Consider the following 22980-nt stretch of genomic DNA (forward strand, 5'->3'; position numbering starts at 1 on the left):
GCCTAAGAAGGGACTAAGAAACATATGGCCTACGTAATCCATTAAATTGCAGCTTGGAATTCACAGTGACTGTGGAATTCTGGGAAAGAATGAACATTCCCGTCTCTAGTGATCTGCTTGAACAAAAGACACGAGGGAAGCTGTGATTAACGGGGACAAAAGGGTGAGGATGGGGCAGTGAGCGTAAGATGAGGGGGTAGATTGTGTCAAAAGAAGGGGCAGTGTGTGAGTGAAGGCTTTTTTGGTGGACGTCACATTGGAGGAATGTGACACACAACGGGGGCTGGGATGACCAATGACATCATTACCAAACAGAGTTACCAAACATCTTTCTTGTATTATCGGATATTGTAGGGTTAAAATTTATAGCTCAAATGTAAGTCACATTCATGTAAGTAAGCATCTGCCAAAAGCATAAATGTAAGATTTATGACTCCGCTACAAACCCATCTCTTCCGCCATTACCTCACTTCCTAATAACGGACTTACTATATTTCTCTATTTACCTTTCTCTTTATCTCTACATTTATAAAAAAAAAAAACAGTTACTAACAAACCCTTGGCTATGTATATTGTGTTGGACTTGATGAGACTATTTCCAGTGCACTTATGTATTGCTGTTCTTGTGTTGCTATAATTGCTTCTATTGTTTACCTCACTTGTAAGTCGCTTTGGACAAAAGCGTCTGCTAAATGACTAAATGTAAATGTAAGAGAATTATGAGTGACACAATGTGAAGTTGTTGTAAGAAGACTTGGTTATAAATTTGGACTATGGGTACAAGATGTGTTGTGTTTTGTTTTGGTAAGTTGTGTATTTGTGTGTGTTATACTTACTGCAGGTAGATGGCTCATCTGAACCGTCACTACAGTCTGTCCCGCCATCACAGTACCAGTGTCCAGGAATACAGCGTCCGCTCAAACAGCGAAACTCGCTCTGAGAACACGTAGATGTAGCTAAAAAATGAAGGAAATTTAAAGGTAAGATTATTAGAGAGTGGCCGGTGCATAAACATAGCCGTGACGTTAAGACTGCGTCTTAAGAATGATTCTGACTAACTAGCAATTAGTTAGGGCTAATCAGTCTTATTATTTGGATTTTAATTAGACCAATCTACCTTTCTATGTAAAATACTTAAAACAGTTATGATCAGTCTTGAAGAAAAAAATGAATGACTAACTTTTAAGACTAGTCTTAGGGGCGGTTTCCTGGACAAGGATTAGACTAGTCCAAGACTAAAACATTTTTAAGAGCCATCTGAACTGAAAACAACTTGCACATATCTTAAAATACACCAGTGCCCTTTGTTTTGCCTCAAAATGCACACAGGTAATGTTTTTAGTAAGGCATGTTTGGTAAAACTAGTTATATTTCCTAATTAAACTAAGACGTAGTCCTGGAGTAAGCTAATCCCTGTCCGGGGAAACCGCCCCTTGAAGTTTTACCCCACCGGCCACAGACCATTAATAATGATGAGGATTAAATCATTTAACCTGTATTACGTAATTTATTGTACACTGCCAAAAAATAATTAAAAAAAAAAAAAAAATCTTAGTATTTTTGTCTTGTTTTCAGTAAAAATATCTACAAATTCTTAAATTAGGATGCTTTTTCTTGATGAGCAAAATTACCCAAGAAAAAAAGTCTAGTTTTAGACCAAAAATATCAAATTTAAGTGATTTTGTGCATAAAACAAGCAAAAAAAAAATCTGCCAATGGGGTAAGCAAAAAATCTTGAAAATTTTTCTTAAACAATAAATTCAAGAAAAATTTGATAACCCATTGGCAGATTGTTTCGCTTGTATTACTTTGATATTTGATATTTTTGGTCTGAAAACTTATTTTCTTGGGTCATTTTGCTCATCAAGAAAAGCATATTAATCTAAGAATTTTTAGATATTTTTACTGAAAACATGACAAAAATACTAAGAATTTTTTTCTTGAAAATCATTTTTTGCAGTGTACTTAGTAGATTTGATAATTTCATAAAACAGAAGATGATCCAAGCCCAGCATAAGATCCTAAAAATGAACTCAGCAGGGATGAATCGCTGTATGTGGGTCACTAATTGAACTAAATTCCAAGAAGGGAATGCTGGGAAAATGACTCATTTACTTTAAGCAGTCACACTTTACAGCCGTGGAAAAAATTAAGAAACCACTTCAAGATTATTTTCAGTTTTTCTATATTTATTATTTATAGGTATGTGTTTAAATTAAATTATCATTTTGTTTTATTTTTGCCAACATTTTTTCCTAAGAAAAATCTTGTTTTTATTTGAATTTATTTACTGAAAATTGAAATGGGGAAAACATGGTGCAAATAACAAAAAATATACAAAGTTTTCCGATCTTTAATACTCCACAGAAAAGTTCAAATTCATTTTTTCAACAACAAAATGCTAATGTTTTTACATCTATTTTAGGAATATTTCAGAAATATACATTTTATGGAAAAACCCTGATTTTTAAGAACATCTTTAATGTCTTTTATATTGCTGTTGGGTGACTTTATGTCGCTTACGAGGTTTGCTTTTGTTGGAATTTAACAGACACTGGACAGAAATGATCGTAATACATTCAGAAATGATGATTAAAGGCAAAACTGGAGTGGTCTCTTAAATTTTCCACGGGTCGCGTTGGAGCATTTCTTAGATCAGAAATTAAATTTTAAAACACTTTATTACACGGCTCTCTGGAATGCTTGATTCTGATTGGTCAGTTGAGACATTAGCAGGTTCGTTCTTTTCAAATAATAACCGCTCCAAAGTAATAACGCATAGCCGGTACTACTTGTAAGATTAAAATCGCTCGGCGCCAATAAAGATTACTGTTTACCTGATTACTGTTACCATGCCGCGCGCATTCAGGTCTGAGCAAGAGTCCAAGACTCGCGCATTAAGTCCAGGTGCGTGCAAGAAGGAATCCACGTACGTTACAAGCTCTCTCACGCAAAGTGAAACCCACAAACACGCATGTTAATATGAAACTATAATAATAATAACCATCGCCAACTATCATCATGAAAGCCCGCTATTGGCGATATGTCTGAAAATCGTCGATACACAAGACTATCATCTACTCAGATCATGTTCTCACAGAAGAAGAGCAGATGATGAGACAGTGAAACCCACCACAGTGTGTAGGACTCTCATCACTGTTGTCTCCACAATCATTATCACCGTCACACAGGTACGAGCGCGGGATGCAGATGTTGGTGCTTTGGCATTTGGTGTGCTCTGGCTGGCACGTTCTGTCAGCTGTAAAATAATAAAGCAACTGATGAGGTGGAGAAATCATTAAGGATCACTTACCACAAATTCTTTGTTTTTTTTTATTTACGGTTTAGTTAAGCAACTTACGGCAGTTTTGTTCATCTGAAGTCCCATTATCAAAGCAGTTATTGATTCCATTGCAGACGTATTCTCGTGCAATGCAGCGGCCGTTGTTGCAGGTGAACTCGGTGTTGGTTTCGCACGGGCGAAACAGGCAACCCGTCTCATCGCTGTTGTCACCGCAGTCGTTGTAGTGATCACAGCGGTAGTGATACGGCACGCAGCGGCCGTTTCCACACGTGAACACAGTGGGCTCACAGGTGTGAAATGCTGCCAAGAATAAATAAAGACAAAACTCATAGAGACATGGACCAAAAACCTAAATGAACCAACAGGAACTACCAACTGTTTTACCTTCACTAACTCTCTATTTTTACTTTCCTAAAATGTTTAATATTACCTGAGAGAGAAATAAATGCTGCCACTTGTGGGACTGCATGCAAAAGAGCAGCATTGTGAGAGAGGTTAGTGCTACAGTATGTTCAATGAACTCCATCTAGTCTGCGGCTTTGTTCCAAAACCTAGAAAGCACCCTTGATGACTACTGCCTAGATAGGTAGCTGCCGTCTAAAGCGACAGTTTTTTATTATTATAATTCATTAAATCTTGTAAAGTATTCATATAATTCAAAGTACAGTATGTGCAACATCCATTTGGGTTTGTCTGCCATCATGGATGGATTTTTAACTCTTTCCTCACCATATCTTGTCAATTAAGAGAAAACGCTTCCCTGCCAATGATGAGTTTTAAAAGCATCCATATTTCCACTATTATCCACTAGGTGGCGCTCTTAGCCAACTTATAAAACATTGAAACATACACTAATACAAAACAGTAAAAACCCTGTGTATGTTTTGAATCAGATCTCTTTTTTTTTATAAAAATGCAATTGTCTCAGCTTTTTGCTCAAAATTTGGTATTTTTGAAAACAAATTAAGATAGGATGAAACTTTTTTTTTAAAGAAGACGGTCTGTTCTTTCATTTGATATATTGTATGTTTATATATTTCCATCACATACACTGCAGTCGCAAAATTCTGGTCTCTTAACTATCCCTAGAATATCAAAAGTGTCTAAAGATGGTAGATCCTTTTCCTACTTAGCACCTAAGCTCTTGAATGATTTGCCAACTGATCACTTTAAATCTAAACTTAAGACTTTTCTCCTTAACAAAGCATTCACATAATTTGTCTAGCAAATGTATTTTGCAATAGTTAGCCTGTACGGAACAAAGCATTCACATAACTCGTCTGCGTAATATACTAGTGCCGCAATAGCTAGCCTGTCTGGAATCGAGCAGATATTAAACCACAACACTGTGTAACACTTGCATTACATGTGAATGGCCCCTACGCTAATAGGATTTTGTTTCTCTCTCCCTGTCTCGTCTTCAATCCCGAGGACATTGAGACAAACAGACCCAGTTAAGGCTGCCGTGGAGGTTAACACACCACCGATCTACTGGCCATCATTTAACATGATGCCCAGCAGATGTCTGACCAATGACCATGGACAGATAATATTCTTATCCGTTTACATCATATATATATATATATCCCAAGGTTTTTTTTCCTCCTAGGACTTTTTTTCCTCCTAGGCTTAAAACCCCAGGGAGTCAGCCGACATTGGCTTAACTTAGCACCGTCTTCTATACGTTATATTATTACTACGCCCACTTGTAAAGTTTATTCATAGCCGCTGTATTTTGCTACTTATGTTGTCTGTCGATTTTTCTGTGTTTTCCCCTGCTTCCATTCATGTAAAGCTGCTTTGAAACAATACCAATTGTGAAAAGAGCTATATAAAGCGCTATATAAATAAAATGTAATTGAATTTCAAATTTTCTGGAAGGCATTAAACTTTTTTTAAAAACGCTGGCAGGGAAAGAGTTAAAAAGCTAATCGCAATGCATCATGGGATTCCATTCTCCATTAAGCATGCACATGATGACAGTCATTCTGGTATATCAGAAGGCCAAATCATCATACTACTGTTTCATTGTTGGAACAAAGCATGACAATGTCCCCTTAAAATGCTGCCTATACGTACATACTGTAGGCATCTCACTAGTTTTTGAACCAAAGCCTTCACTCTTAAAAATAAAGGTGCTTCATGATGCCTCAGAAGATACATTTTTGGCTAAATGGTTCAATAAGGAACCTTTAAAATATAAACAGTTCTTTCGATTATAAAAATGTATGAAAAAAATGTTATTTTATGGCATCGCTGTGAAGAATCTTTTAAGCACCTTTATTTTTAAGAGTATATATCTACATGTGATGTGAGGTAGGCAGGAATACACACCAAAAACGAAATGACTCTTGGGTCCTGGAGCAAAAGATTTGATGCAGATATTACAAGTGAAAAAGGCAAGAGGAAGAAACATTAGTAAAAAGGTTTTGTCAGCGTGCAGGATGAAAACAAAACGACCAGCAGCAAACAGAGACGGTGTCAGATAGCAGCAGAAAGATTTTTAAGCATGCTATTTAATTTTAAGTAAATTAAATTAAAGCAAAATTAAATGAAGCAAATGAAACTTCACTGTTTGGTTAATCCTTCCTTAAAGTTGCAATCCACAACTTTTACCTCTCTATCACCATCTTTGTTTATACAGTAACATAAATTGCAAGTAATGCTGGGTACACACCAAAAGATTTTTTACATCTTATAAGATTTTCAAAATGTGATAGGCCACAAACATGAGGATAAAAAATAACAGTTTTTCTCCTATAGTGTGTGGTGTGCCATGATGTGTCAAAGACAGCACACCACACAAGAAAAGATTTTCTACCAGACTCTCGACTGTGAACACAGGGAATCTCGCAAAATCTTGCGAGACTTCAGAATAAGCATGGCGGACGATATGAAGGAAAACATTCTGATCGTAAATATTAAACATGTACGTTTTAAATTTACGTTTCGCGATCCAATGTTTTTTCCGATCAGGTTCGGACACTCTTAACACACATCACACACCAAGGGAAAATCTCATAAGATAATCTGTAGAACCATCAAGAAATCGGGACATAGCTAGGATTGTCGGAAGGGGGGAAATCAGCCCAAAATCAGCACGATTATCTTTTGTTGTGTACCCAGCATTACTTGGAGGTTTTTTTTAGTGAGTTAAAGTCAAATAAAAATCAAACTGACAATAACGGTGTAATAATAACCAACAGATCAAATTATAAATCAATGCTTGCCGTAAATAAGTTTACAGTTTTTATGTATTAACCAAAAAGTTACGGATTGTATTTAAAAAAATACATTAGTAAATTTGATTATGAAACTAAACATCATTGTCCCCTACTTATTTCCTTTCAAAAATTGTGTTTTAAATTCTTTCCTGTAACTGTACTGAATTGACAACGACTGAAAGAATTTGAACAAGCAGATGAGATGCGAGCAACTATGCAGCTTACCGCAGACCCTCTCCAGTTCATCACTCCCATCCCCGCAGTCGTCATCATTGTCGCATTTCCACTGTGCACGAATGCAGCGACCATTCATGCAAGTAAACTGACCCGGCTGACAGCGTGTGCCATTGTCAGGTATACAGTATTTATTGTCAGCCAGATACCAGCGGCCCTCGGATGGACACTGACACTCTGCTCCCTGAGGACCTGCAAGAAAACGGTCATTTAAAAACAATGCACATTTGACAATAAATGTACACTATCAATGTGGGATTTTAAAGATGGATTCCAAAATTTTGAACAAATAAATAAAATGAACTTTTGCACAAAACCGACAGCAGTGTCAATGACCCTACCCGGAGTGCAGATATGGCTGCAGCCGCCATTGAACTGTTCGCAGGGACTGCCGCACTGCTGCTGTTTGTTGTTGGACAGCACATGGATGTCCATGGGTCGGGAAGGAAGGTTTTGTAGCATCACCCTCTGGTCGGACCCATCGTGCTTGTTTGCGCGGTAGATGCTGCGGGTGTTCCAGTCCGTCCAGTAGATGTGTTGGTCATACACCGTCATTGCGAACGGGTAGATAGCTGTGCTCACGATGACCTCACGGTTGGCTCCGTTAAGAGAGCATCTCTCGATCTTCTGCCTGAATTGAGAAAACAGCTTATCTTACCAATTACAAACAGTCACTGTGTATTTTTACAATACAGTTGGATAGACTATATCACAATAGATGTAGATGCAAAACCGAAGTATTTCCAATAAAACATCATTTACTAGCATGCTACAATGTCAGCTTTGTGTATAGCTAAGTAATCTGAGTAAGTAGTATCTTGGATGAAAATGTTAATCTAGTATCTTACAAGCTGGCATCTGCCCAGTACAGCCTCTGATCTTCATAGTCGAGCGTCAAACCATTTGGCCAAACCAGACTAGTGTTGACGATCTCTATCCTGAAGTTTCCTCCCAGTGTAGCACGTTCTATCTTTGCACTGGTTCCCCAGTCAGTCCAGTACATATAACTGAACACAATAAAGAGAAATAAATTAAGTTAAATTAAAAACAGATGAAAGTAATTTAAGTCATCATTTAAGTCATGAGAATCAATCAGCAACCTTTGGGTTACAAGCCCAACCATCAGCCCACGACTGCAATAAAAGACTCACCCTCTACATGGATCCAGCATGATGGCTCTGGGTCGGGGGACCTGAGCTACAACAGTCCGCTGAGATCCATCCACAGCCATGGAGCTGATGGTCTGATTAATATAGTCGCTGTAATAGATCCGCTTATTGATCCAGTCATAGGCAATACCGTCAGGAGCTCCCAGATCTTTACGAAGAAGAGGAAATCATTAAAATGCAAAGATATATGTGATACGAAAAAATAGGGATTTAAAGTAGAAAACATTTTAAACTTGGGCTCTGTTTAAGATTTACTATCTGCCTAAAGGTGTGTGCACACCAAAAGCGAATTAAATATGCACATCATGTTACTCACTCTAGATTACTCAATGGATTGCTTGTTTTTTGTCATTCGCGCAAATAAAAACAATGCTTTCCTCGATTTTCGGATAGAACCAGATTTGTCAAACCAGACGTATCAATAAGCTCATCGCTGATTGGCTTGCGCAGCAACATGTCATACAAATTCAAAATAGAGTTAAAATGTTTCAACTTGTGTGGAAGACGAGACTATGCGAGTATTGAGCATTTGTGGCAATTACTTTGCCCAATTTGAGTCATTTACATCTTTGCATTGACTTTCTATGTAATCTTCTCACGTGAATAATTACATTTATAAAGTACATACCATATACACTGCAAAAAAATGACTTTCTTACTTAGTATTTTTGTCTTGTTTTCAGTAGAAATATCTAAAATTTCTTAAATCAAGATGTATTTTCTTGATGAGCAAAATGACCTAAGAAAATAATACTAGTTTTTAGACAAAAAATATACAATTTAAGTGAATTTATGCTTAAAACAAGCAAAAAATATCTGCCAATGGGGTGAGAAAATTTTACTTGAATTAAGTGTTTAAGAAAAAATAAATCTTATTTCACAATTTTTTTTCTCATCCCATTGGAAGATTGTTTTAAGGACAATTTCACTTAAATTGTATATTATTTGTCTTAAAACTAGACTTATTTACTTAAGTCGTTTTGCTCAACAAGAAAAAACACCTTAATTTAAGAATTTTTTGATATTTCTATTGAAAACAAGACAAAAATACTAAGTAAGAAAGTCATTTTTTTGCAGTGTAGTATGGAAGCCCATTTCCTCCACATAAGAAAAAAAAAACACATGCTTTGGTAAATCATAATTATAAGATAAAAGTCAAAATTATGATTTTTAAAGATAAGATAAAAAGTCAAAATATATGAGATAAATCAACATTTTGCCTTTTAAAGTCATAATTTCTAATTTTTTTAATTGCATTATTATGAGTTTTTTAATCTCTTAATTTCAACTTTTTATCTCATTATTATGACTTTAAGGGCCCTATTTTAACGATCTAAGCGCATTGTCTAAAGCGCACAGCGCAACATCTAAATGGGCGTGTCCGAATCCACTTTTGCTAATTTAACGACGGGAAAAATGGATTTTGCGCCGAGCGCATGGTCGAAAAGGGTAGGTCCTATTGTAATGGGAGTATTTTGGGCGTAACGTGCAATAAACCAATGAGAGTCACAGCTCTCATCCCCTTTAAAAGCCAGTTGCGCTGGCGTTATGTCTAATCCCTATTTAGATGACGGACTTTGTAAACTGAAAAAATAAGCGGAGGAAGAAGATCCCCAGTTTAAGATTAATGTTAAATAATTGTGTTGTTTTTCACTTGTATTGAAATTGTTATTTTTTTATCAAAACCTTTAAAACCCGTTTTCTTTTAGTCATGGAAGTAAAAAGCAGGCTTGTAATTGCTTTTAATGTATGGCTATCCAATATCATCAAAAAATTATTTACAAGCATGTAAGATAAGGTTTGTACTCTAAAAATACTTTATTTGTAATAAACAGGAGATAAAGAATTTACAAACGGCTCTCCTCACGTTTCAGCACTTTGGACAGCGTTTTTTTAAGCAAAGAGTTTTTTTAAGCGTGACTTAAAAATGTTTCTCATCTCACCATATCCACAGGTACAGAGTCATCATAGACAATAAATCCGTGAGGTAGCATTAAAAAAAAAACATTTAAAAACAGACGTATTTGTTTAAAGCAAAGCATTTATTTACTTAGCAGGCTGCAGGTGAAGCAGCTCTTTGCGCCTTCTAACGTCTCATAATCTGTCCTCATTTATGTCCAAGAGATTCAATAATAATCTTTTACATTCAATCCTTTAATCTTTCATATTTAAAAGCATTTTTGTGCTGCTGCGCATTATGTACCTTGTGATAAGCAAACCCGCGTTGTCCTCCCGTGTTTAGGCGCATTTTACTAATGCGCTCTTTAAATAACATAAAACACATTGCGCCATTGACTTTAGACTTTAGACCAGGTTTTTGTTGGTCAATGGCGTAGTCTATTTTAGTTGCCTCAAAATAGCAACGCGCCAACAATGCGCCTGAACACACCTCGTTTTCAGACCAGAACGCCCATGGGCGCAAAAGGGGGCGCAAATGCAATTGCTATTTAAACAACGCGGCGCTAAACGTGAAAATTAGGGTGGAAACTAGCGAAAGACACTTGCGTCGCGCATTGCGCTGCATTGCGCCGGGTGTAAGATAGAGCCCTAAAAGTCCTAAAAAATCTTTCATAAAAAAGTCATAAAAGTTTTTTTTTCTTATGTGGCGGAAATGGCCTTCCATACATATGTCAACTATAAAAACAGCCTTAAAATCTCAATTTAAACAGCCCAGAAAATTGTACTTTAAAGGGATAGTTCACCCAAAAATGAAAATTCTGTCATCATTTACTCACTCTCATGTTGTTACAAACCCGCATAAATGTCTTTGTTCTGATGAACACAAAGGAAGATATTTTGAGAAATGTTTGTAACTGAACCATGCGTGGACCCCATTCACTTCCATAGTAGGAAAAAATAATACTATGGAAGTAAATGGGGTCCACAAATGGTTTGGTTACAAACATTTCTCAAAATATCTCCCTTTGTGTTTATCAGAACATAAAAATTTATGCGGGTTTGTTACAATATGAGAGTGAGTAAATGATGACAGAATTTTCATTTTTGGGTGAACTATCCCTTTAAACAAAAATTAAAAGTTTTCTAACAAAAAAGTTTTCAAACTGCAATATGACTAAATAACCTTCAGACCTAAAATCCTTATTGTAACCACCCAAAAATTTTAACTACACAAGGCTTCAATTTATAAAAAATTCTGCAAACTACATAAGGCCTATTCTGTAAAACCTACAAACATTTTAAATACTTCAGATAAGCTTTTTTTCAAGCCAACATCCAAAGTTTACCTTTGAATGACTATGCATGTTGTCTTAGACTTTTCTTTATAGTTAGATTTTCAGTGTCTGTCATTGTGTGTTAGCAGTTTAAATAAGCCACTTACCTGAAGCCACCACTGTGGCAGGTGAGGTAGGTGAAGCCAAAGTAATGAAGCTAATCTTGCTCTGGCCCGCTCCAGAGCTCTGGGTGAAATAAATCCTGCCATCCAACCTGTCGAAATCAAGAGCCACTGAAGTCCGTGGTACGTTGACTACAGGAAACGGCAGCGAATGATCCTCCGGATCCAACCGCAGCGACCGCACCGTGCTTTCTGTGGTGTATATAAGGTAGTCATCCCGAGACACAACACAGCTGCTGCCATCTGCGGCCAGATTCCCAAATGCGCAGGCGCACTTTCTGGTCTGAGCGCCACGGATGGCAAAGCAGAGGTGAGCGCAGCCCCCGTTAGACTGCAAACAAGGGTTGCCATTAAGTTCTTGGGCTGAGCTCAGCTGCATCCTCCGGTCAAAGATCGCGACGTCTCGAAGCATGTTGATGTTGTCTCTGATCACCGCCGGCTGGTCTGTCGCTCCTGGATGTTTGCTGGCTTGGAAAACTTTCTTTAAGTTCCTGTCCACCCAGATCACATTGCCCTCGAACACGGTGACGCCGTACGGAGTCGGATAGCGACTCCCATACCTCACAACTTCCGTCTCGCCCCCTTCAGGCTGAACACGTGCGATCATGTCCAGTGAATCGTCCACCCAATAGATGTATCCATCTCGATGGTCCAGAGCCAAACCCCTGGGTGTGACGATGCCAGAGGATACGAGCACCGTCCGATTGGTACCATCAAGAAAGGCCCGCTCAATTTTGGGCGTCTGTCCATAGTCAGCCCAGAAAAGATATCTGTTCTTGGGGTCCACCACAATATGACGTGGCATGTCTACTTGGGTCTTGAGAAGCACACGACGGAAGGTGGTATTAAGTCGAATAACTTCAATGTACGTCTCGGTCAAGAAGGCATTCGTGAAATAGAGGTTTCCTGTTGGAAGGCAAAAAAACTGTAATAAGGAAACATCAGTACAGAAACATCACCTAAAAAGTAGAAATCAGTGCACAGGGCTGCTTTGAAAGATTATGACACATGGCACTTGAGTTACATCTGTGCAAGCTTTCAACTGTTAGTCTATGTCAGTGGTCACCAATCCTGGTCCTGGAGGGCCGGTGTGTCTGCAGAGTTTAGCTCCAACCCTAATCAAACACACCTGAAGCACCTTAATTAGCTGCTTCAGGTGTGTTTGATTAGGGTTGGAGCTAAACTCTGCAGACACACCGGCCCTCCAGGACCAGGATTGGTGACCACTGGTCTATGTAGACATTAGATGGATATCTTCGCTACCACATTATTTATGAACATATTGGGGTATGAACAAAAGTTTATGTTTAAGAGGTCACTGGGGTCAGGTTTTGGCTAGATGGTATACAGCCATGAAAGTTGGGTTTAGGGTTAGGTTTTGGTTAAAAACAGCTCATTGGGCAAGATTTCACGAGATTTTGGCCATTGCTGTATCCCTTCTAGCCATAACCCTAGGGTCATAAATAACTGAGGTTTCTTTGATCCATTCGTAAACCTTTAATCTTCCCCAAATGCCACCTGACTGGACTAATATTAACAGCAGTTCATTAACTAGTCCCTACAGTTTGTCACCAGACAGCCCTGACCTCTGAACCCGCTCTAGAACATTCCTGTCGAACAGCGTCCGCTACATGAAAGAAGGCTTTCACATAACGTCCTGCGACTCCTATGAAGTAGCAAATATGATCAAAAAGATGTTATGCAAACCTAAAAGTTTAATTTGTGGATTTAAAGATGACATAAACTCTGATTTACAAAAGCTTTATCTGTATAAAAAAAATCTGAGCTGATCTACTAATGCAATATACAAAAAATTGTGCAATTTATCAAAATATCTGGTCGGGGTGGGTGATATATTAAATAGATATAATTGAAATCATTTTGCTAAAGATATAAAATTACAGGATATTGTTAAAAAATTAAGACAGCGCCAATAGGTTTCACAAAAGCGCAAAACGTTAACTTGTCATTATTAAAAGAACGACAGAAAGCGACATTTACATGTGAGCCTGGTCCACAAAACCAGTCATAAGGAGATTTAATAATTACGCTTTCCATTAATGTATGGTTTGTTAGGTTATCAATATTTGGCCAAGATACAACTATTTGAAAATCTGGAATCTGAGGGTGCAAAGAAAACAAAATGTTGAGAAAATCACCTTTAAAGGTGCATTGTATAATTTTTTGCGGCATCTAGTGGTGAGGTTGCGCATTGCAACCAATGGCTCAGTCCAATGCTCAACCCTCGCTTTTGAAACGCATAGAGGAGCTACGTTATCCAAAACCGGACAAACATGTCATTGTTGGAGACAATTTAGTAAAAAAAGTTTGTCCGTTAAGGGCTTCTGTAGAAATATGGAGGCACAAAATGGCGACTTCCATGTTAGGGGACCCTCGGTGTATGTAGATAAAAACGTCTCATTCTAAGGTAATAAAAACATAACGGTGCATAATGAAAGGTCTTTATACACCCCTGATCATATAGTTTTGTATAATATTTTTCATTTATGTCAAGAGATCCTTCTAAAAATGACACACTGCACCTTTAAAGTTGCCCAAATGACATATTAATAATTATATATTTTTATATATTTGTGGTAGGAAATGTAAAAAAATATCTTCATGGAACATAATCTTTACTTAAATATATCCTAATGATTTTTGGCGTTAAAAAATATATAATTTTGACACATACAATGGACACATATATGGTACTTCTTTAAATATTAAATGAGCCTGTAAAACAAGCACAAGCCCTCACCTGCCGCCCAATCCACAGCAATGCCTCGAATACCATTACGTCCGATCCCAGAGGTAACGATGCTTCGAAACCCAGAGCCGTCGGGTTTGATCCTGCGGATACCATTCTGAGATGCTACAGTACTACTGAAGTCACACCAATAAATGAAACCAGAAGCCATGTGCACGTCTACATGAAGTGCATTGCGACCTATGGGACACACAAACAAACATAAGCAAGTACATTTTGCAAAACAAAAATAATTTCAGTTATTTCACATCATTCAGTTCGAAAAAAGTTCAGAACCCAAATCTAATTGGCTATACAAAATTATCATTCAGTCATAATGAAGACCAACCTCTCCCCGCTATGGGCACCATGGATTCCGAGTGGTCATTTCCCTCCAGACTGAAGCCCTTGATAGCAGTCAGCATTGAGATGACCACATAGGACTGGTAAGGAGCACATGTTCTGTTATCCACATTGAGTTTAAAGCCTGTTGCGCAGGCACAGCTGAACAGGCCAGCGGGACGTGGAAGACACAACTGCTCGCATGATCCCATGTTATTACTACAGCCGTTAGAGGAGCCTGCTGATGCTAAAAGGCATAAAAAGAAAAAAATTAAGAGTTATAGGAGTGTAATTTTTTTATTACAAATTATATTATCCCTGAATGCATTAAATGAATATTCCACTTCAGATAATTTACTCACCCCCATGTCATCCATAATGAATAGAAATTAAATTTTTTGAGGAAATCATTCCAGGATCATTCCAGCTTTAAAGGGCTCTAAACGATCCCAACTGAGGCATAACGGTCTTATCTAGTGATACGATCGTCATTTTCGCCCAAAATTAAAAATATGTACTTTTAAACCACAACTTCCCGTCTTGCACTTGCTTTGTGATGCGCCAGCATTACCTTACATATTACGTAATTTCATTGAACGGTCACGTATTACGTATGTGAAACTACTGCTCCAGTGTTTACAAGTGTGGAGAAAGAGGACTGTTCCGACGTTGTTGTATGAGAAACTATACTAATAAATGTGTCAGTTTATTGTTTAAGATGGTCCGCAAATGTGCATTTCACATATGTAACGCCTGAGCTTTTTTCAATGTGATTATGTAATACATGGCGCGTCACACAGCTAGTTTAAAAGTACTTTTTTGTATTTGTTTTGCAAGATAAGACCCTTGTCAAAGAAAGACATAAACATCTTGGATGACATGGGGGTGAGTAAATTATTGGGATTTTTAAATTAAACTTTAAAGCTTTAAAGCAATAGTTCACCCCAAAACAGTCCCTCCAGAAAAACGTGATTATGAGATCACATGATTCAACGCATAATCAGCCGAAGTCCGCATATTTATGCGAGGGCCACATTTTTTCAAATATGCCACACTTTTGCAGCATAAATTACAAATTTCCGTGTTCAAAATATGCAGGGCTTGCATGATTTCATAATCCCCGCATTTTTGTAGCAAAAATCACATATATCTTAGTTCGGAATTAAATTTTTTTGCATTTACTTCACACAAGTGTAGCCATGTCCCATGTTGCCATGGGAACGTTACTGTGCATTCAAACCGCCACCGGCGAGAGCGTCAAAGTGGCCGGAACTCATTCATTTTCAATGAGAGCCTGTGGCGAGCAGCGGCGCGGCGCGTCATGTACAGCGTGAGCGTCGAGGAGAGTTGAAATCAGCTCAACTTTATGGTAATGAGATATGACGCGGTTCGGCGGCAACCAATCGGAAGGCGGAAATGTTCACCGGCAACCAATCGGAAGGCGTAAACCTCCGCCTGAGAGGAGTTCAGAGAATGCATTCGAGCGTCAGAGCGTCCACTACAACTTTTCTTTAGCGTCGTTGTCAGGACAGCCAGAGCTTTTATTGACGCTCTTGCCGGTGGCGGTCTGAATGTACAGTTATGAAGTGACATGATTATGTGACGTGAACATCATTGAAAAGCTGCAAACTGTTTTTGCAAGTTCCCGCACTTTTAGCAAGTTCCCGCAATTTCATCGCATTAAAATTACATAAATATCCCGCATATTCCATCGCATTTTTAAGAAAACGTGCCGCAAGATCAAGCGCACTGCGTTTTTCTGGAAGGACTGCCAAAAAGACAATTTTCTCATAATTTACACTAATGTCATCCCAGATTAGTTGTTTCATGACTCTTACTACTCATACTGTACGTCACGCGACACACAAGAACTAATAATATTTAAAGCTACAGACATTTGAATTTAGTGCTTGTATGCGTTTTAATATTTTTAGAAAAGTTCAAAATGTTAATGATTTTCTCGCACACCTATTGTTTTACGCAAGGAGTCATTGGATTATTTTACTCTTTCCCCGCCATTGACGAAATAACTCGTCAATTAAGAGAAATGCTTCCCATTTTACGAGAATTTCCCGCTATTATTCACTAGGTGCAACTTATACAACTCGGAAGTAGCACCTCACGTGACAGAGAAAGAACTCTGTGTATGTTTTAAAGATCGCTCTGCATCTGATCTCTATCAAAAGTCCTTCACAAAAATGGAATTATCTCAGCTTTTTGCTCAAAATTGGGTGTTTTTGAAGAAACCTACCCATATTTGAGATGTGATAAAAGAGAACTAGTAAAGGCATTAAACTTTTGTGAAAATCATGAAAAATGCTGGCCCTGGCTGGCAACTTTTTTTTAAACGCTGGCAGGGAAAGAGTTAATATATGTGGGTGACTTTTGGAGCTTCAACATTTTGGGTCCTGTATGAGATAAAATGACACAATTTGACTATAAAATTTGTGTTTAGTAAATAAAGTCAAGTATATTTGGATGGCATAAGGGTGAATGAATTATGAGCGCATTTTTATTTTTGGGTGAGTTATTCCTTTTGGTTAGCACACTGGCACATGGCAGGTCGACAGGTAGATCAGGTCCATCTGTCTATTCTGTAGTGCACACTAGTCTGTTTTAGTATACTAATATTTCTAGTATACACATGGCCTAATATTAAGAGACCTCTGTCATTGTCGCCTCCCGCTTACAGCCGTATCACAATAGATGGTTCAAAGAATGAACGTGTGCATGAAGGGGTCATACAATAAGATATAAAGTCGAGTGTCCCCCGAGGCGGAGAGTGACTAATTGGTAAAGCGATATCCTATTGAAAGTCATTCATCCTTCTCGGGTAATTGCTACATGGACATCAAGTTTACGATTATTTCCAGAGAGACCACCCTAAGACCACAGTGAATAAACCAGACAAAAATGGTCTGAAAAGGGCCAGTCAGCTCTTTTCATTTGGCGTGTCCTCCAAGCAAAACTACATCAACATGGATTATATAATACTATGATGTCTTCAAAGATATTTTCTTTAAGCTAAGGCATCATTTATATTTTTTTAAAACAGTGACAGTATAATTCATAGTTTTTAATTATTTATTGTACTCACAGTCTCTGTGGTGCACTTTAAGTACTCTAAGACCGGCAACATTATCCCGCATTACGACCCGGTTAAGTCCTGTGGCTTTGTCGACACGCTCGATCACCTCAAAATCTCGATCCGTGAAATACAGGTAAGAGTCGTACACGGCCACGCCCCAGGGGTGGGACAACCCATTGACTATAGTGATACGGTTTGATCCGTCTGGGTCGCCACGCTCAATCTGAAAAAAAGAGAAACAATTGTAAAATGTATATATTCTGTTAAATAATTCTAAATATCAAAAATATAAATTATTTGGTAACAATTTACAACAAGGTTGTATTTGTTTACAATTTGTTAAAGCATTAGATAACATGAACTATCAATAAACAATACTTCTAAAGCATTTATTAATCTTAGTTTATGTTAACTTTAGCATTTAGTAATATATTATTAAAATTACAGTTCTAACATTAATAACTTTATTGACATTAACTAACATTAACAAGAATTAATAAATGATGAAAAGCGATATTGTTCATTGTTTGCTCATTTTAGTTAATGCATTTATTAATGTTTACTAATAAAACCTTATTAGTGTTACAAATTTTTTATTTTAGACAAACGGCAAAAAAAATTCTTAATACATTGTTTATATTTGTATTTTTGTTTTCTAGTACAAATACCTAAACTTCCTTGAATCCTTGTTAAAGATAAGACATGTTTTCAGAAAATATATACATGATTTAAGATACATTTTTTATTTTTTCATGTTTTAGGAACAAACCTTAAGGATTTTGTTAAGATGCTGTTAACTCTTTCCTTGCCAGCGTTTAAAAAAAAAAAGTTGCCAGTCAGCGCCAGAATTTTTATGATTTTATGAGTTTAATGCCTTCCAGAAAATTATAAAATAAAATAAATATATTCTTTAAATATATAAACATACAATATACCAAATAAAAAAACAGACCCTCTGCTTTCAAACAACAAAAAAGTTTCATCCTACCTTCATTTGTTCTCTTTATATCATTTTCTTAAAAAAAAAGCAAAAAGCTGAGATCATTGCATTTTTGTAAAAGACTTCTGATAGAAATGCGATTTAAAGCGATGATCAAAAAATACACTGAGTTTGAACTGTTTGACGTGAGCGGTTGCTTCCGGGTTGTATAAGTTATCAATCTGTTGGATAATAGCAGAAATACGTATTGCCGGATACAACTCATCATTGGCAGGGAAGTGTTTTCTCTTAATTTAAGAGCGGGGAAAGAGTTAACCTGTAATTGTCAGATGACTTGGTGCATCATTTCAATGTAAATGTATGCTATACATTTTAACTAATTTGAGTCAAACGTATAGAGATGAAAAAGTCATACCACACCAGTTCCAGTGACGGCCCAGTAGAGTTTATTCTCTCTGATGTCTATGGTAATAAACTCCACATGTTCAAGGTTATGAGTAAAGAGAACCACAGGATTGGATCCGTCCATATCTGCTGATGCGACCTTAGCCGGGATACCGCTCTCTGTTCCGTGATCAGTCCAATACAGCTTTCTGAAACACAGACACGGAACATCACTAAACACTACTGTCTCTGAAACCCTACTACTGTATACAGCATATACTGTATGGCATCTTAGTACTGCGTCTATGTGTTTACACTATAATACAGCTTTATCTGGATATCTTTATTTCCCTATATTCGTGATCATAATTAGTGAGGAAGTTAATAAAAAATAATACATTTGACATTTCAAATGCTTTTACAACAACACAGGCTTATTGGATCAACTTCTCTACCAATTTTATTTTATGCACCTGTCCCTGACCACGCAATTGAGCAAAGATTTGATGTTATTTTTGTTTTTATTTTTTAAGGGACGAGTCATAATGCCATCACAAGAGCTTATCTCTGTGTCCACTTGGACTTACCCACGTGCTGGATCCACTGCAATTCCGATCGGATATCCCGCTCCTGTAGGTGAGCCGTTGTTAGTGATGAGAGTTTTTCTATATTGAAAATCTCCTTTTAACTTCAGAACCTGAAACAGATCATACAAAACAAAAACATATTTTTAATAATTATATTTTTATTTTCCCATTTTCTGTAACATACGCTGAAAACAAGACCTTCCTGGTTTACAGCACATCTTACTATGGAGCTAGAAGAGTCTCAATAAAGATAAATGCACACACTACATTCACATATGCACACACAGGATTCATAAATACACACGCAGGATACATAAATGCAAACAAAATTCACAAATGCACACACAAAATTTAAGAAGCACAGAAGATTCACAAATGCACACAAAATTCAGAAATGCACACAAAATTTATAAATACACAACCATTTCAGAAATGCAAACAACATTTACAATTGCACTCAAGATTCACAAATGCACAGGACAAGATTCAGAAATGTATTTCTGATGCACACACAAATATATCTTGATTTACAAACTGTTTTTGGTCTGTGAACTTTACTGCATTTGTGTGTGAATTTTGAGACTCCCCTGACTTGGCTCGACACACAAATGCCTTTTTAAACAGGGAATGATCTGCAACCAATTAGATATCTCCCTTGTTTTAGCCAATCACAAGAACGCACCCCACGTGGGGGATTGTTTACTTATAAGCCAATCACATGACCTTTAAGCTGGTTTGCCAACCGCCAATAAAACCGATAAAGAAGTAGTTTACACAGCATGATATGCACGTTAGCGAGCTAACTTTAGCGCGGTGAAGTTCTGCCTGTCAGTTGGTTGGTTGAGAATAATTGCAGATTATTCACATTGATATTGTAATCACGATTATCTGTATTTGGTGTCCAAACATACGTCCGAAACGCACAAAAATAAGCACAAATGGATAGTTGTAATTGAGGCTTTTGGCGATTATAACAAGGAGATAACTAGCTAAACACTTTAAGTTCTACATACCGCTCCCCTGTGGTTGCCAGAAGCCATGTTGAGGTCTCAACCAACCAACTGACAGACAGAACTCCACCGCGCTAACGTTAGCTCGCGCCCGCACCACGTGCATATCACGCTGTGTAAACTTCTTCTTCTTCGGTTTTATTGGCGGTTGGCAAACCAGCTTAAAGGTCATGTGATTGGCTTATAAGTAAACAATCCCCCACGTGGGGTGCGTTCTTGTGATTGGCTAAAACAAGGGAGATATCTAATTGGTTGCAGATCATTCCCTGTTTAAAAAAAGGCATTTGTGTGTCGAGCCAAGTCAGGGGAGTCTCAAAATTCACACACAAATGCAGTAAAGTTCACAGACCAAAAACAGTTTGTAAATCAAGATATATTTGTGTGTGCATCAGAAATACATTTCTGAATCTTGTCCTGTGCATTTGTGAATCTTGAGTGCATTTGTAAATGTTGTTTGCATTTCTGAATTGGTTGTGTATTTATGAATTTTGTGTGCATTTCTGAATTTTGTGTGCATTTGTGAATCTTCTGTGCTTCTTAAATTTTGTGAGTGCATTTGTGAATTTTGTGTGCATTTGTGTATCCTGCGTGTGTATTTATGAATCCTGTGTGTGCATATGTGAATGTAGTGTGTGCATTTATCTTTATTGAGACTCTTCTAGCTCCATATCTTACTGCTTTAAAAGCCAATTATATTAAAGACCAGGCCACACAATATACAGATATCAACAGATATATCGCACCATGTAGCTACATTGCAATATTATGCAATAACTGAATAATTTCAATACTTCAAAAAGTTATATATAATCAAAGTTTTAGGATATTGTTTCAGTGAATTATTTTTTAATAGTTTCTTAACTTACTAAGTGTCCCACATTTTTTAATTCCTCATCACAGCTGTTTCCATAGATGTTTGTTTTATATGTATTTCCCCATACTTCCACACAATAATTAATGTATGGAAGCACTAGGGAATAATACAAGGTATATAATGATTTTTCATTTAAGAAATTTTTAACTTTATATAATATTGCAATAGACTTTGAAATCTTGTTCCTAATATAAGATATATGGGGCTTCCAATTTAGGTTATTGTCTATAATCACCCCAAGAAATGTAATTGTTGACACCATTTCTATTTCAACTTTATTAATCATTAATTTACTTATTGTGTTTGATAAACGATTACCAAACACAATAAATTTTGTTTTGCTTATATTTAATGTTAATTTATTCAAATCAAACCATTTTTTTAGCAATACCATTTCTTTTTTCATTGTATCCAAAAGTTGTTTCAGATTATCACCAGAACAAAATAAGTTTGTATCATCCGCAAATAATATTAGTTTTAATAATTTGGAAACCTCACATATATCATTAAAGGCGTTCTAAGCGAATCTGTGTGTTGATTTTTGAAATGTGTTTTTAAACAAACTGAGCGTAGTTAACTCCTCCCCCTCCCCCTCCCTTCCGTGCTTTCATGAACACGCCCAAACCCAACCCCCAAATCCTTCTTGGCGTTTATTGGTTAGAATACTTTGTTATGGTTTCTGGTGTAGGTTTGGCCAGTTTGTTATTATTGCAGTTTGTGGACACTGGGCTGTCTAAAGAGATCACGTTTTTTTACAGTTTGATCTGCGGACAGGAAGCAAGCAGATAGTGAGGAGATGTTTGCTGTATGTAACAAAAAAATTGTATGATCTTAAACGCGTGTATTCGCTTAGAGAACCTTTAATGTATAACAGAAAAAGCAATGGGCCCAGCACAGAGCCTTGGGGAACCCCACATGTCACCTGCAACATTTGTGACTTGCAATTATCTATTTGGACATATTGATACCTTTTCTCTAAGTAACTACTTATAGTGATCTACTCCTCTTACTCCATATTTTTTCAGTTTCTCTAGTAAGATGTCATGGTCGACACTTTTTTATCTTTATGTTTGTTTCCTGGGTTCAAACCCATGACCTTTTGCATGGCTAACGCAATAATCTACCACTGAGCTATGCAGGAGCACTTTCAAAAGTACTACAAATAAAAGCCCAGTTAAATGTGAAGTTTTCCTGACCTCTATAGCCTGTGAGGAAGGGTTGGAGTAGTACAGGTTGTGTGTCATCCAGTCCAAAGCCAGACCGACCGGAGAACCCAAGATGGCTGCCGGCGCAAACTCAGTTCGGTTAGTACCATCTGACTTGACCCGATGAATCTCACCCTGTGAAAAAGAAGAGTTCACTCTTAAAATGTCAATTCAATTTAAGAGCCAGCAAGGTTTATTAAAATAAAACACTTTACTCTATAACATTTTTATTTAAACAGCTGATAATAAGAGATGTGTGTTTATTATTTACCGGATGTTCCACCCAATAGATCATCTGCTCAGCATCATCAAAGTCAACATCATATCCATTACGCAGCCCGGCAACCGGAACCATGGCGTCACTGCTCTTGTCATTGGGATTTAGTGGGATACCGTAGATGATGCTGTCTCTCACCACCACCAGAAAAGGATCCTCAACTGCACAATCATCAGCCGTATATTATACACAGTCTATGTGTTTCTCATGAACATTATAATAAACAAGTCAAGTAAAC

The 22980-nt window shown here is 37.2% G+C and overlaps 1 protein-coding gene across 1 annotated transcript in view; it reads right to left on the reverse strand.

Annotated features, from left to right (window-relative positions):
* The window catches only part of lrp2a (low density lipoprotein receptor-related protein 2a), a 109916-nt gene that overhangs the window by 34099 nt on the left and 52837 nt on the right, over positions 1-22980 (reverse strand). The window contains exons 33-47 of the mRNA XM_065252314.2: positions 22737-22903; positions 22457-22600; positions 19377-19486; positions 18821-18998; positions 17475-17688; positions 14385-14624; positions 14048-14236; positions 11272-12192; positions 7914-8079; positions 7611-7769; positions 7104-7393; positions 6754-6954; positions 3362-3604; positions 3134-3259; positions 837-956 (exon numbers count right to left, since the gene is read on the reverse strand). Of these exons, the coding sequence (XP_065108386.1) occupies positions 837-956; positions 3134-3259; positions 3362-3604; positions 6754-6954; positions 7104-7393; positions 7611-7769; positions 7914-8079; positions 11272-12192; positions 14048-14236; positions 14385-14624; positions 17475-17688; positions 18821-18998; positions 19377-19486; positions 22457-22600; positions 22737-22903 (3468 nt within the window). The remainder of the gene's footprint in view (positions 1-836; positions 957-3133; positions 3260-3361; positions 3605-6753; positions 6955-7103; positions 7394-7610; positions 7770-7913; positions 8080-11271; positions 12193-14047; positions 14237-14384; positions 14625-17474; positions 17689-18820; positions 18999-19376; positions 19487-22456; positions 22601-22736; positions 22904-22980) is intronic.

The sequence above is a fragment of the Paramisgurnus dabryanus genome, chromosome 15 (genome assembly GCF_030506205.2).
Source record: "Paramisgurnus dabryanus chromosome 15, PD_genome_1.1, whole genome shotgun sequence".
NCBI lineage: Eukaryota > Metazoa > Chordata > Actinopteri > Cypriniformes > Cobitidae > Paramisgurnus > Paramisgurnus dabryanus.